Source organism: Otolemur garnettii, unplaced genomic scaffold, assembly GCF_000181295.1.
Source record: "Otolemur garnettii isolate 467f Iridium unplaced genomic scaffold, OtoGar3 scaffold00058, whole genome shotgun sequence".
NCBI classification, from domain to species: Eukaryota; Metazoa; Chordata; class Mammalia; order Primates; family Galagidae; genus Otolemur; species Otolemur garnettii.
Window position 1 is genome coordinate 10,230,447 of NW_003852453.1, and position 15,048 is coordinate 10,245,494.

At 55.9% G+C, this 15,048-nt stretch overlaps 1 protein-coding gene across 1 annotated transcript in view; it reads left to right on the forward strand.

Annotated features, from left to right (window-relative positions):
- The first annotated feature begins 3 nt into the window (after positions 1–3).
- Positions 4–15,048, forward strand: part of MMP15 (matrix metallopeptidase 15) — a 17,336-nt gene continuing 2,291 nt past the window's right edge. The window contains exons 1-8 of the mRNA XM_023514766.1: positions 4–544; positions 9,758–9,906; positions 10,503–10,628; positions 11,962–12,269; positions 12,605–12,766; positions 13,620–13,873; positions 14,193–14,331; positions 14,999–15,048. Of these exons, the coding sequence (XP_023370534.1) occupies positions 383–544; positions 9,758–9,906; positions 10,503–10,628; positions 11,962–12,269; positions 12,605–12,766; positions 13,620–13,873; positions 14,193–14,331; positions 14,999–15,048 (1,350 nt within the window). The 5' untranslated portion in view covers positions 4–382. The remainder of the gene's footprint in view (positions 545–9,757; positions 9,907–10,502; positions 10,629–11,961; positions 12,270–12,604; positions 12,767–13,619; positions 13,874–14,192; positions 14,332–14,998) is intronic.

A 15,048-nucleotide genomic window follows, 5' to 3' on the forward strand; every position in this document is an offset into this window, starting at 1 on the left:
GCCGCGGGACCGGGCGGCCGGAGCGCTGAGCCAGACAAAGGCTCAGGAGTTGCTCTTGCTCTCGGGGGCCGGGCCCCGAGCGCAGGGAGCCGAGCCTGCTGGACCCCGCGGTGGGTAGTTCCAACTGGCCCCCTCTCCCGCCGGCAGGATCCGCGCTCGTGGACCTCCCCTGCTCGCTTCTCCTCTTGCTTGGGAATTTGCCGAGGGGAATCTAAGCCTCTCCGGCGGAGACCCGGAGCCAGCGGTCCGCGGCGCGCCTGCCGGGCCAGGAGCCAGGGAGCGTCGCAAGTTTCCGAGGCGCGTGCGAGAACCCCGCGCCCGCGAGCGAGCGAGCGAGCGAGCCCGGCGTGCAGCGCTTCCAGCCGGGCTGTGCGCGGAGAGCATGGGCAGCGACCTGAGCGCGCCCGGACGGCCGGGCTGGACGGGTAGACTCCTTGGCGGCCGGGAGGCTGCGGCGCAGCAGCGACTGCTGCCGCTTCTGCTGGTGCTTCTGGGCTGTCTCGGCTGGGGCGTAGCGGCCGAAGATGCAGAAGTCCATGCGGAGGTAAGGACCCCCGCCCTGTCCCCTTGCTGCGGGATGGTGGGTTGGGGGAAGGGGAGCCACTCTCGCAGCCTGGGGCGTGGAGATGGAGGGAACCGGGATGAGCCCCCTGTACGGGTTGGGGGGGGTGGAAAGAGGGCGACCTAGTAGGGTGCTCCTTCCAGTTCTGCGGCGCACCTCTTTCCAAATCCTGGAGGGCACAGGGCTCGGACCCGTTCTCTACCTCTACAGCCCTGCCCTGGGCACTGACCCCCTCAGCCTGTGTCCCGGGAGCCGCTGTCGCCACCCCCAGCTTTGCCTCCCCTCCTTTCTTCCCTTCCGGGCAGCTTATTCCTCGAGAGCCCGGCTGGCGCGCCGTGGCGCTCTTTGCGAGTGGGGAGGGGGTTGCTCTGGGGCGACCTGGGGCGAAGCAGGAGCTGGGCGGCGCTCCCTGCTAGGTACAGCCTTTGGTTCTGGTGACACGGAGTCGCTCACGCGGGCCGAGATGGGGGGGAAGGGGTGCGAACCGCTGAGGCAGCGGACTAAGGTTGCGGGGGCGCTTTGGCGACTTTCTTGCGCTCTTAAGCGGATGCCTCACCACGCCCTGGTGGGGCTCGAGGGAGAGAGACCCTGTCATCCCCAGGGCTTTTTACAAGGAGCCCGGAGTCGGAGAAAGGTGGACTCTGCTAGGTTTCGCTGAGAGGCCGTCTGACGTCCCCACCAGGGTCCCTCTTTGGATTGGTCCCGCTGGTGACCAGGAGCGGCCTCCAGCCGCTGAGCTGAGTCCGGCTCTTTAGGGTTGCTTAGCATCGTCCTCCTGCAGGAGGACAATGAAGGTGCCAGGTCCAGGGCAAAGTGGGATCTGTTCTTTCTCCACTTCTAAGACTCTGCTCCCTGCCCCAGATAGGAGAAGACTGGAAAGGGAGTGGGGAGAGAGAACCACCTTGGAGCCGCCTCTGCGCTGGGCTGAGTAGAGTAGGCTAGAACCTTGGTGCCCTTGGGCCGCCCCGGACTGCAGACCTGAGCGCCGTTTCTATTTGCAGCGGCCGATGCTCCCTCCCAGTCCGCCGCGACTTTCTCACCTCCCGCGGCTGCCTGGGAGATTTTTCCGATGGAAGCCTGCCCTTCCGCGCCCTACTTTAATAAAAGCTTGGAGGAAGGGCAGGGAATTCCTCTCAGGCTCAAGTTACACCTGCTCTGCCTTCTCTCCCTAGCCTGGCCTAGCAGGAGGCTGAGTCGGAGCCCAGCCCACCTCAGTCTGTCTGCCCCCTCCCCCCATTCATGCAACCCACAGGAGTTGTAGGGGACTTCTGCTGGTGGGGATTGCCCCTCCTTTAGCTTGTGACCCAGGTACTGAGAAAAAAGTACTATTTGGGCTCACCTACCAACCTGGAGTACAGTACCAAAGAATTTCAAGTCACAGACCCAGCCTTGAGGAGTTGCAATCTACTTAAGAATGGCATTGCCACACAAGAGCAATTCTGGACCAAGCTGGGATTTGGTGGCCTGGCCGTGCATTGTGAGTTGGGATGGCCAGGTGCCAAGATGCTGAAAACTGTAATTTAAGGGGTTTCATTCACTCTTTACTTCTGAAGTTCTACCAGCCCCCACCACCTACTGAGGGAGCATCCACAGCTTAGTGTCTCCAGCCACAGACCATGACCCTAAGCATGTGGGGCATTGGCTAGGGATTCTGTGACTGGCCTATAGCCCCACTCCTGGGGGAAAACTTGGGTTGAGCCTAGACTGGCTGAAAGAGACTCTGGGTTTAGGGAGCCTCAAATGTCAGAAGCCATGGTGGATAGAAGGCTAGAGATAGGTGGACTGTACCATCTCCTGGAGTTGGTTTTGGGATATAGGCTACTCCTGGAGTCCCATCAGCCAGGGAGCTGTGACCTCAGGGACTGTTTGACCTGGCCTATACACCGTATCCAGAACCTGCCTCCCTTGAGAAGGGCTCTCATCCTTGCCCCAGACCAAGCTTCTGGTCAGGTCATGGCTGAGATCTCTGAGCAGCTTGGCAGCTGAGCCAAGACCAGCCCTTCTGCCCTCCCTTCTTCTTCCCAGGGGGGAAATCACAGGAGTTTCACCAGGCTAAAGAATCAGGGAGGATACCTGCAACCAGTCAGGCCACAGCCTTGGGGAAGCGGCTACTGAGCTAATTCTGCCCTGTCCCTCCTCCCTCTGATGTGCTGCTCTGGTAGCTCCCAGCCTATAGAGCTAAGTGTCCAGGCCCCCCTTCAGGTCTCTGGCCTGGTCTTTCTGGCCACAGCACCTGGCAAAACTCAGTGCCTCTTGTTTTACCAGAGGAACTCTTATCTTTATGAACCTGGCCCGTAGCCCATCCTCCCCAGGGGCAATTCAGGCCCTCCACCCAACCTATGGTGGTGACTCAGGCTGCCAGAGTTCACAGGTATGGATGGTGCTACTAACACACCACCTTCCCTAAGTAAACCCAGGAGTATCTTCCTTTACCCTACCTGGTGACTGAACAGGACGAGTCAAGGCAGGAGGGGTCAGCTCAAATCCTTCTTTTGACCTTTAGGTCAGACTAGTGAACCACAATTCTAGGCTTCCTGTGCTTCAGTCTCTTTCAGCACTTTCGTGCTGGCCCCTAGGGCCCCCACTGCTCCCCTCTTATTAATACTCATTCATGAATAATAGAGCAAAAATGGCAGAGACCCTCTGTGCCCGCCCTCCAGGAAAAAGGGTTAATGTCCCTGGTATCCTAGAAAAGCTGTCCTCCACCTTCCTTCTGTGCTTTTTACTCCATGCTCTTGCTACTAACAAACCACTCCAATCTGTTTCAAGACCTAGAGAGAATTGGTCTGATTGGCACAACCAGGAAACCAGGATTCAATTGGGCTGTGCCCTTCTTACCCAGCCCTTTGTCATGTGTCTGTATCTATCTGGGCAGCCCTGGGGACCCAGTCTGCCACCTCCTTGCAAAGAACAGCCTACTGTATGCTCCTTGTCTGAGCAGTAAATTGTCTTAACCTACCCATTGTGACCCCTGGACACAAATATCTACTTTGCCCCACCCTGAGGAGGGTGGAGACTTGTAAAAGACATTCCTGAACCTGGAGAAGAAACAAACAACATGGAAACGCGTCTTTACTTCCCCTCCCCATCACCCCCAAAGAAGACATTTTCCAAAAGCCCAGGACCTACTACCCATGTCTCTGATGCCAGCTCAGAATGGCAATGCTGCAGGCATGGAAAAGCCCCTCCCTGCCCAGCACTGCCTTCTGGCTACCCTTCTGTGCTCCTTTTCTGCTTGATCCAGATGTTCCCTGCCATCATCACCTCTGCCCAGCTGGGAGTTTGACTTATACCTGAGGGCAGCTGTGATGGTCACTATGGGCAACACTGCTCCCCAGGTCAGATCAAAGTTGTCATCCTCCATATTTTCCCAAGACTTATGTGACTCCCCCAGTTGGACACTCAGGTAGGAGCAGAACCTCTGGGCAGCTCTGCTTTGGGTACAGAGATGTGTTCTCTGAGTCAACAAAAGTAGAGAGGGGTTGGGGACTCTGCTTGAATCCTTCTCCATTACAAAGAGGGTCCTGGGAGAAACTCACAGATAAATATGAGGACCTGGGACCCTGAAGGTGGCTGAACACTCCCTCAGGCCAGACATGAACCCCTGAATAGGGTCCTGTTTCAGAGGGGCTGCTCTCCAGAAGAACATTGGTTCTAGAGCTGCCTGGAGACCAGTGGCCATGGAGCTGGGCCCTCTGGAGAAGGTATAGAGTTTGCAGACTCAGGCAAGAACAGCAGAAACGTGTGAATGAGCTTGGATCAGACAGACAAAGAGGGATGCCTCTTCCCAGATCCTGTTGCCCTCGTGGGAATGGAAGGAAATGCTTGGGGAGACCCGACTCAGCCTCCAGTAGCAGGATGGATGGATGAAAACCTGGGTACCAGCCATGAGCCAGCTCTCAGAGATGCCCCACATCCTACTACCATCAGAGGGTAGATCATGGAAGCCAGGATCTAGGTCAGCACTCTGGGGCAGGGCTGCCCCTTAGCCCTGACACTGCCTTGTCCTTCTACCAGGAGTGACTGCCACCCTGTAGGGATGAGAGCCCAGCTCCTTGTCTTATAAGCATGGCATCTGTTACGTAGGAAATGCTTGCTAAATAGTGGCAAAACACAATGACAGTAAAAAGCAAAGGGCATTTGCTATTAGGCAAGTCATTGAACCTGTCTGAGCCACAGTATCCCTATAAAATGGGAATAGTAGTATCCACTTGATGGAATTACTGGGGAGATTTCACCACATTCATGTGCAAAACCCTGAACACTGCTCAGTGTCCAGCATGTGGGGCCCAGAGGCTCAGGTGTTAGTTTTGAGCACCGTCAGTGTATTTGGTTCTATCCTGAGTACAGCCTAGGTGTATTTTGTAAGCATTTTCACACTTACCTGCTCATATTAACTCTTACATATAGGTGTTGTTACCCCATTGTACAGAAAAGGACAGTAAAACTGTGAGTTGAGAGAATTTACCCCACATGCCACAGCCAGGGAGTGGCAGAACTAGGATTTGAACCTAGATCATTCTGGCTTGGAGCTCAAGTTCCTAACCCCCACACAGGATTTAAAGTCTGAAGGCCACAGCCCAGGGTGCCATCTAATAGAAATTCTGCCAGGCAGGAGTCTGCGGGCCTAAGCCAAGTGGGAGGAAGGTTTCAGAGGTGGGGCCAGAACTGCTCTGAGTTGTGGACTGAGAGTCCTCCCAGGCCCACCCAGCTTTTGCCCCACCTATCCAACCATGTGGGCTCTGACCCTGCAGGGGGTTGTCCAGGTGAGGCCCCAAGACTGGCCCTCAGCCAAGCCCAAAACTCCTGGCTGATAGAGGCCTCTTTTGGCCCGCCCACTGGCCAAAGGACTCCTTTGTTTTTTCCTCCAGGTTAAGGAGTGTGGGGGCGGGTTGGGAGAATGCCTGGTAAAGAAGTGGCCTGACCTCAGGATGTCTGCCTCCTTCCTGCTTTGCTGGCTGGACTTCCCTCACCACCCAGAGTCCAGGCCCCAACCTATAACTTTCTTTAAGACCCGTAAATAGGAAGCAGACTTAAGCCCCCCAAAAGCAAGCAGCAATATGGACCATACTGCCTCTACAGGTAGTAAACAGCCGGTCAAGAACTGGATGACCTGGCTTAGTCTCCCTTTTCTTCACTGACCATGGGGCCATCATGCTATTTATTGATAATCTTAGCTCTGTTTTGCAGGAGAAGGAAACTGAGGCTCAAAAAAGTTGTCTTAGCCATCTTCAGTTCCTCGGAGGCCTGTTATATGGACAAATAGTCAGGACAAGAGGCAGAGATCCCCCTATGAGGCTGATTTGCACGTAGCCTGAGGAAAAGCTTTCTTATAGTCACTGCTGCCCTGAAACCGGATGGGCTACCTTGGGTGACTGTGAGCACCCCATCTTTGCAGGGATGAGTCCTGGCTCAGCTCTAGTCCTCGGGGGCTTTAGGGAGGTAGCTGGGCTTGATGGCATTGGGGTCTTCCAGCTGGTGAGAGGGCTCTTGCTCAGATCCCCTGGACAGGGTGGGCCTGTGGCCAGGAGTTCACGCCCTGCCTCTTGGAAGGCTCCCCAGATCATCCCACTCAGCACCAGCTCTGTACCTGGCATAGCTGGGTGTGCATAGCCAGACAAAGCCTTGGCCTGCTTCCAAAAGCCCTCAATACTGGGGCTGTCGGGTAGGGGAGACAAGCGTGGTGAGGACCTCACAAGGCCATGAAAGGTGTGGGGGCCAGAGCCATCATGGGTAGCCCTGACAAGATTTCTTTTGTGCCTGGCTGGGCAACCTTGCCCAGGTCTGCTAAGAGACAACCTGGGTGACAGAGGCAAAGCAGAGCCCTGTAGAAATTGTCCTTATCACCTAAGGTCTGATAAGGACCCAGTGGGAGGGGGCTGCTGGTTGACTCCAGAGATCTGAGCCTGGGAGGTACTGTGGTTGCAGTGGCAGCATTAGGCCTTCACCCTTCCCCCTCCCCCACGGCTGCTCACTGCACAATATTGATCCGGTGACTCCTTCTCAGATTAACCCCCTCGCCAGTCCCTGGGGAGGGCTGCTGTGGCCCAGTGCCCAGACATGTTGGGTGTAGGGAGGATTAGGTGCCCTCCCCCAGTGCTGTGCTGGGCACTGCTCCTGAGAAGGGCTGTAGAGCCCAGTGTCCCCAGCCTCAGGCCAAGAGAAGCTATGGTTCTTCAGAAACAGCTTGGTCCAATAGCACTGTTTACAGGCCCCAGCTCTGGTCCAGAGCAGCTGTGCAGCCCCGCGTGGGCCACTCACACACTCTGAACCTTGCTGTCTGTATAATGGGAGTGGGCCTGTATTTTCCTTTCAGAAGTGGTTGTGAGCATTAAATGGAATGGTGTGAATAGACAGCCTTGCCCATGCCACATTCTCGGGTGCTGAGTTTATGTGGTCTGCACCTCAAGAAAGAGATGGCTAAAAGCTACAGTGGCTGGGGTCTTCTGCCGCAGCCCCCCATACTAGGCTGCAGATAGAAGGGTCTTCATGGCCCCAGAGCCCTCTTTCTCCCTCCTTGGACAGTGACCTTCATGGAAGAGGAAACCCAGGCCTTGTTTTCAATCTTCTGCCACTTACTGATTTCCCTGAGCCTTAGGGAAGCTTTGCCCACTTGGCTCTCCTCATCTGTGAGACTCTAGGTGACAAGGAGAAGTACCTTAAGGGCCAGTTTATACAGTCACCAATAGATGCAGCAGGGGCTTGAACACAGCCCCTCCCCCTGCTTTGGGACTGGGAAGTTGTGACCTTGGGACTCATTCCCCCTTTTGCCCTATGGCAGCAGAGCACCGGAGCGAGCTGCTCCTCTGTACCTGGAGGCAACACTGTGTTGCCATCCTCCTTTTGGATGCTGGGGAAGGGAAAGAGTCCACAGCCCTACCAGTGGTGTTGCTTCTGCCCAGACAGATTTATTGGCACTTGGCGTTCAGCCACCCTGAGCATGTGTTTGCCTGAGTCAGGAGGCCCAGTCGCTTCTCCTTGTCATTTAGAGGCTTGGCTGGTCTGTGACAAGGCCATCTTTCTGTTTACTTGATCCTACCTACTGCCCAAGGGGTGCCATGTCCTCAGCCTCACTCTCTACCCTGGCAGTGGCTGTGAGGCACTTGTCACCAGGAGGCTGAGGGCTTGAGGCTTGACTGATAGTGAGATGGAAGCTCTTTGCTTCTGTGGGACTCAAAGGGTGTTCGTCTGTGTGCCAGAGGGTCCTTAGAGCCTGTAGGCCCTTCCCACAGTCTCTGAGCTGGCCCCGGAGTGGAAGGGGCCTTCTGCCCTGTGCCCCTGCAGTCTCTGGAGCTCTGCTGCTTTTCTCTGCAGACAGGCCACCTCCCTCCCTTTGCTCCCCAGGGCCCCAGACCGAGCCTCTCCTGCCCTCCCCTCCTGTCACTTTGCAGATACTGCTAATCAGCCCCTCAGTGGCCTGTGATTGCGCTTCCTGAGATATTTTTACCTTATGCAAATAGGTGAGGTAGAGGTGCCCTCATCTGTCAGCAGCCAGCCCTCACCACTCCCCTTACCTCCAGCAATTCTTTTTGCTGTTAGAGCCAGCTGAGGTTCATGGCCTCGCCTCTGGATCTCTCCAGGCATCTCCAGGAAAACTGTGTCTGTTAAGGGTGGTAGGTCTGCTGCCACCCAGCACCGGAGCCTCAGGGAAGGCTTCCTGCACTTGGGAAGAGCAGGCAGGGTACCCACGACATCACCAGTATCTGGTGAAACTGAGGGAAGGAGCCCTGGGCTGGCGATGGCACTGAAGGAGCTAGTGCCTGAGGAGTTGGATGTGACAGTGGCGACAGGCAGATACACGGGCGTGGCCCCAGCCAGCCAACATGAGGCTGCAGCAGCCACTTTTTCCAGCTGCTGTTCTGCCTCATGGGTCGTTAGTGTGCAGCAGCCCAGGATGGGCAAGGATGCTTGCATGTAACCAAGCCCCGAGCAGCCCCTGCCTCTGCTCACCACCTCCTATGGTGGTCACATGCTCTTGGGCCTTGAGGGCATGAGGTAGGCAAGTGGAGCCTCCTTTCTTGCCAAAATTCAGCTTGTCTCTGCCCTCTGGCTTGGACTGTGACCTTGGAGGTGTGAATTTCTTGCTCTCAGGGTATACTGGGTCTCCCAGGGAGATTGCAAGTGCCTGGAGATCAGAACACCCACCCCAGTTCTCCCAACCCCCAGCTGGCACAGAGAGGGTGCTCAGGGACGTTTGGATGGGTGTGTGGATGGGTGGATGGATGAGACATGCTAAGTGAGCTCCAGACAGGGCTGAGCATACCCATGGTATACAAGATGCTTTGCCCTCAAACTTCACCTTCCCGTCTTGCAGATAAGGAAACTGGAGCCCAGAGAGGACAGAGCATTGCAGCAGAGGAGGGACAGGGATTCAGGCCTCTGTCCTACCCTTTTGGGCCTGGCTTGGCCACCTGAATTTGTCTGCTCTCTTTCCAGAAGGTTTAGGGTTGGGGGAGTGGGGACCAGTGCCAATGGGGTGGTTTTCCTACTTGATGAGGCCTCGGAAGGTTTTGAACCCTTTAGGGTCACTGGCAGTCCACTTGGAGTAGAGGGGCCCACCCTGGCGGGGCCAGTACAATAATCAGGACGGCTCCTGTGGAATAGCCCTGTGGACACTGCTTCTCTCCTACTAGGGGAAGACAAACACACACCTGAGTGAAATATATAGTGTGTCAGAGGGTGAGAAATGCAGGGAGGGTTGCAGGGTATAGCTAGTGCGGCCTTTCTTACATTACATCAGGGAACATCACAAATGGTAATGTTGAAGCAGAGATGGTAAACCATGCCACCATCTAGCTAGGGAGCACTCTAGCCCGCAGGAAGAGCAAGTGCAAAGGCCCTGAGGCAGGAGTGTGTTGGCAGGTGTGGAGTAGGAATGAGGTCAGAGAGCTAAGGTGGGGTCAGGTAGTGAGGGCCTTGCAGCTCCTATACAAATGGATTTTCTTGGTGCAGTGGGACATCTTTGAGAGGGGTCTCAGCAGAGAATTGAGCAGACCTGACTTGGCCTTTTGTTCTGGCTCTTGTGTAAGAGGGTGGAGAAGCAGGGAGGTGGGTTCCAAGGCTTACACGCTTACCCTGGCAGGAGGTGATGACAGCTGAGATGGGGTGATGGTGGCAGAGGTGGATGGTACAGGCTGCGCTTATTTGTAGGTAGCAGTGCCAGCACCTGCTGACAGGGTTGTGGCTTCTTTGCAGAACTGGCTGCGGCTCTATGGCTACCTGCCCCAGCCCAGCCGCCACATGTCCACCATGCGCTCTGCCCAGATCCTGGCCTCGGCCCTCGCAGAGATGCAGCGCTTCTACGGGATCCCTGTCACCGGTGTGCTTGATGAAGAGACCAAGGCGTGAGTGCACCAGACCCTATGGGCACCTGGCCTTCCTTCTGGCCTGTTCTCGGGGTTTGAGATGTAGAGTTTCCAGAAAAGAGTGGCCCATTATAAGAGCGGGCAAGAGGTTAGGTCATCTGTGCCAATTCTGATTGATTGGAGTGGCTGCCTAAATCCCTTCATAGAGAAAGTTCCTGAGGCAGATCTGGGCTCAGCAACAGGGAGTATAGTGATTGATTAGTGATGTCTGCCACAGGCATGGGAATGAGAGGTACAGCACAGAGGCCCTGGAAGGGATGTCCTACCTACGCCTTGCCCTGATCTAATCAGGGTGACATAACCTAAATCCGTGTCCTTCAGGAGGATGCACAGAGTGTAACATAGCAAGGATGGGAGGCCACAAGAGCAACTCTCCTAGTCTTGGGTAGCACTGGTAAGAAGGGGCTCACCTTTATTGAGCCACTGCTGGGCACTCAGGCTTCTGGTACAGGATCATTTTGCCTGTTTTACCAGAAGGAGCAGCTGGGAGGCTGGAGGGGCCTGGAAGAGGTGGAGCCAAAGCAGGCAGGCATCTTGGAGGAGGCTCCACACTCACCCCTCACCCTGTGTTCCAGGTGGATGAAACGGCCCCGCTGTGGAGTGCCAGACCAGTTCGGGGTACGCGTGAAAGCCAATCTGCGGCGCCGGAAGCGTTATGCCCTCACTGGGAGGAAGTGGAGCAACCACCATCTGACCTTCAGGTAGGGGCCCAGCTGCCTAGGAAGGCGTCCTCCCTCTCTCTGGGGGCTTAGCCTCAGGCTTCCTTTCCCAGCAGCCCACCCCAGGGTGCCCGGCCTAGACAGTGCGTCATGCTCCCATGCTCATGAGATGAGCCTCACACTCTTCATCCAGAGAAGGTCAGGACCCTTGAGCCACTTCCACTCTGTCCTTCCCGCTTCCCACACACCAGCAGTCTAGGGCTGGCCTCACAAGCCCAGGGGGTCCCTGAACCAGTATAAATGCAGGGGAGGGGAGGGGAGCATAGAATTCATCATTCAAGCAAGCAGCAAGTTGCCTATAAAAATCCTAATTCAGGGGCCCTCATCCTTTCTACCAAGTCCTTGAACAAGAAAACCCCTGAGCCAAGTGTGCCTTGAGCCATATGGTGGTCCCCTAGGGCTCCCCTTCCTGTTCCAATCCAGCCATGGCCCTACCTGGAACTCCATCTCCCTAGGAAGAGCAGCTCTCAGGGTTCCTTGACCTCAGGCCTCCAGAGTGATTTCATGGTCCAGCCAATATTCTCCCTTCACACTAAATGGAAATCCGTCCAACACACAGAAGCTTCATCTGTGCATGTGGATAACAGCAGGCTCACCACACTCTCATGCGCAGCCTCTGTTATGTGTTCTTCATGAGTTATTTAATGCTCACTCGAAGCCTGTGAGGGAATTACTCTCCCCATTTTTTATTTAACAGATGAAAAAACTGAAAATCAGAGAGACAAAGTTACTTGCCCAAAATCACATAGATGACATCAGAGCTTAGGCCTTGAACTCAAGTCTGCCTGACTTTGGAGTTTAACATTCAGAATTGCATGGCCTATTTCCCAAACCTTAGCCATTTATATCCCGTTCCCTAGGTCTTTCCCCCAGCCACACGGCACCTGTACTTTTATTTACTTAATGTCTTTCTTTTGTCATTTGTTGTTAGAGGCAGGATCTTGCTCTGTTGCCCAGGCTGGAGTATACTGATGAGATTCATAGCTCACTACAGGCTCTAACTCTGGGGCTCAAGTGATTCTCCCACCTCAGCCCCATAAAGTGCTGGGAATACAGGCATGAGCCACAACGCCCAACCTATTTAATGTGTTTCTTACTTAAAATAAGTTTATTTGGTACAATGCAACCTTATTCAGTGGTATCTTAATGAATACTTAGATTTGACAAATTCAGATTATTAATTCACATCCAAGTAAACTGCTAGTTGACATGGATGGAGATGCCCATGCAGTCACGTGCTCCTTGGGAACATGCTAACAGTGAACAGCAGCCACTGGTCCTGCATCCACTCATCCATCTCCCTGCCTGCCCGCAGCATTCAGAACTACACAGAGAAGCTGGGCTGGTACCACTCGATGGAGGCGGTGCGCAGGGCCTTCCGCGTATGGGAGCAGGCCACACCCCTGGTCTTCCAGGAGGTGCCCTATGAGGACATCCGGCTGCGGCGGCAGAAGGAAGCCGACATCATGGTACTCTTTGCCTCTGGCTTCCACGGGGACAGCTCACCATTTGATGGCATGGGAGGCTTTTTGGCTCACGCCTATTTCCCTGGCCCCGGCTTGGGCGGAGACACCCATTTTGACGCAGATGAGCCCTGGACCTTCTCCAGCACCGACCTGCATGGTGAGGACAGCTGGCCTGGGTGGGGGCCAGGCAGGCAAAGTGGAGTACAGGTCCTTCTGAGAGAGTTCTACAGCTATTGGTTTGGGAGGGGTGAATTCCCATGTGTAGTTCAAGATCACCTGATGTCAGTGTGTTGTCTCACCATCTCCAAGGGAGGTGGGAAGGGACTATTGTACCCATTTCTCAGATGGGGAAGTTGGAGGTCAGAAGTCTGAGCAGCTCAGCTTCTTCCAGGAGTGAAGCAAAGGCAGTCTCTCTGGCAGCCTTAGCCTGGAGGGGGTAGGGTGGCTAGAGCTGAGATAGGCGAGAACTAACTGTGCTGCCCACCCCCCAAGGGAATAGCCTCTTCCTGGTGGCAGTGCATGAGCTGGGCCATGCACTGGGACTGGAGCACTCCAGCAACCCCAGTGCCATCATGGCACCATTCTACCAGTGGATGGACACTGACAACTTCCAGCTTCCTGAGGACGACCTCCGGGGCATCCAGCAGCTCTATGGTGAGTGGGCTGGGCCAGTGAGCCCTGCATGGCTGCTTTCAGGCCCCAGGCAGCAAGGCACAGGTTTTACTATTATCCCCATTTTGTAGATAAGGAAAGTGTCCCCCAGTGAGCATTAGTGACTTGCCCACATCACCTGATGAGTAAATAGTTGGAATTGGAAATCAAATTCAGGGCTGGTGGGCTTCAGGGCCCATTTCTTACTGGGACTCCAACCTGGAACCTTTGAGGGGACACATGGCTCCAGGGCTCATCATGACTCCTTTCCCCCTTGGCCTCAGCACTATTCTTCCCAAACCAGGAGTGCCTGGGGACCCCAGAAACCATCCTCTCCCACCATCTTGCCTAGACTGAGCCTGTCATGGGTCTCTCCTGAACATTGCTGGTTTGTCACTTCCAAGTGGTTTGAGCAGCTGCCATCCCCATTCAGGCCCCAACTGAGAAAGCCTCTAGTGGTAAGGTCTCCTGGGACCTGTTCAATGGGTCAGAGCCTGTGGTCTGTGCCCACATGGAGCCCTTCCTTAGGGCTGGCAGCACTTGCCTTGCTGGGCGCCTGACAGATGCCCCTCACTGCTTCCCCAGCAACTTGGTGTGGGCACAGAGGACAGGCCCTGACCACCTGGAGTCCCCCAAGCCCAGTGTAGAGAGGATCCAGGTCCCCCTGAGGATGATGGCAGTTGTTGGGGTTGGGTCTGCCTTGGACAGACAGGACCTTTCACTGTGGTAGACCTGCAGTGGGGCCCAGGCCTCTTTAGGCTAGGGGACCTGGGGGTGCAGAGTTCTGAGAAGAACCGGGTATTCTGGTGGCATCAGGGATGCCCCCTTACTTCTTGCTCCCCACATCTCTCTGTAGGCTCCCCAGATGGTCAACCACAGCCCACCCGGCCTCTCCCCACTGTGACACCCCGGCGACCAGGACGGCCAGACCACCGGCCCCCCCGGCCACCCCAGCCACCACCCCCAGGCGGGAAGCCAGAACGACCCCCAAAGCCAGGTCCTCCAGCCCAGCCCCGAGCCACAGAACGGCCCGACCAGTATGGCCCCAATATCTGCGATGGGAACTTTGACACAGTGGCCATGCTTCGCGGGGAGATGTTCGTTTTCAAGGTCTGGCACAGGAATGGCCTCCCCCAGAGCCTTGCCTGCCTGGCTGCTTGGGCTCCCCCTGCCCACCCTCACTGAGCGGGCCCTGGGGAGCCATCAGACCCCAGGAAGAAACCAGGCCCAGCAAGTTCAGTGCCAGCTCCCCAGCCCAGGGCGCCCTCCCAGGGGTGGCCCTGGCTTTCCAAGCCACTCCCCCCACCCAGTATGTCAGTGATCTCCCTGTGGATGCTCCTGGACCTGGGAAGGGGTGGATTGAGGACAGGGCCTCTCTCGACCAAGGCAGTGAGCAGACGCTGCCCACTCATGCCCACACCCTCCCCAGGGCCGCTGGTTCTGGCGTGTCCGGCACAACCGCGTCCTGGACAACTATCCCATGCCCATTGGGCACTTCTGGCGTGGTCTGCCTGGGGACATCAGTGCTGCCTATGAGCGCCAGGATGGCCGTTTTGTCTTTTTCAAAGGTGAGCTGGGCAAGGAGTGGGGGGAGGGAGGAAGATGGGGAGCAGGAGGCCAGAAGTGACCCTGAGTGGAGTGATGCCAGCTCATCCTCTGTAGCACAGGGATGTGCTTCAGCCTTGTCTCCCTCTGTCTTCATCTCATAAAAGCAAGTCCCCCAGCACACTCTGGGGCAGAATCTCTGGTCAGCCTGCAAAGACAAAGGCCTCAAGGGCACCCCCCTACCCTAAAATGGATTGGCTACGTCTCCCACTGGACTGAGCCAGGACAGGCTGGGTCCACACTAGAAGCAGGAAGCCCAGGCCACGTGTTGCGAGGGCTGCTGGGAGACTTCAGGTTCATAGCCCCCAGACCCAGAGGCCAGGCAGGCCCCCCACGCGTGGTGTGTGGGGTGTGTACAGGTGTGAGGAAGTGACTTGTGTTCGTGGGAACAAGTATGTCTCGGGAGCTGAGCGTGTAATATGCAGTTGAATTGCATCATGTGTGGTTGGGAGAGTGCAGATATCAATGCCTGCCATGTGCACATGGGTGTGAGTGTGATTTTGTGTACATAGGGGGGCGGGTAGTAGATGCCAATAGATTGTGGACCCAGAATAGCATGCTGTATCCCCTTCCTGCACACGGCACTCAGCTCCAGACCCATCATCACACAGCCTCCTACCCCTCCTGCAGGTGACCACTACTGGCTCTTCCGAGAAGCGAACCTGGAGCCTGGCTACCCC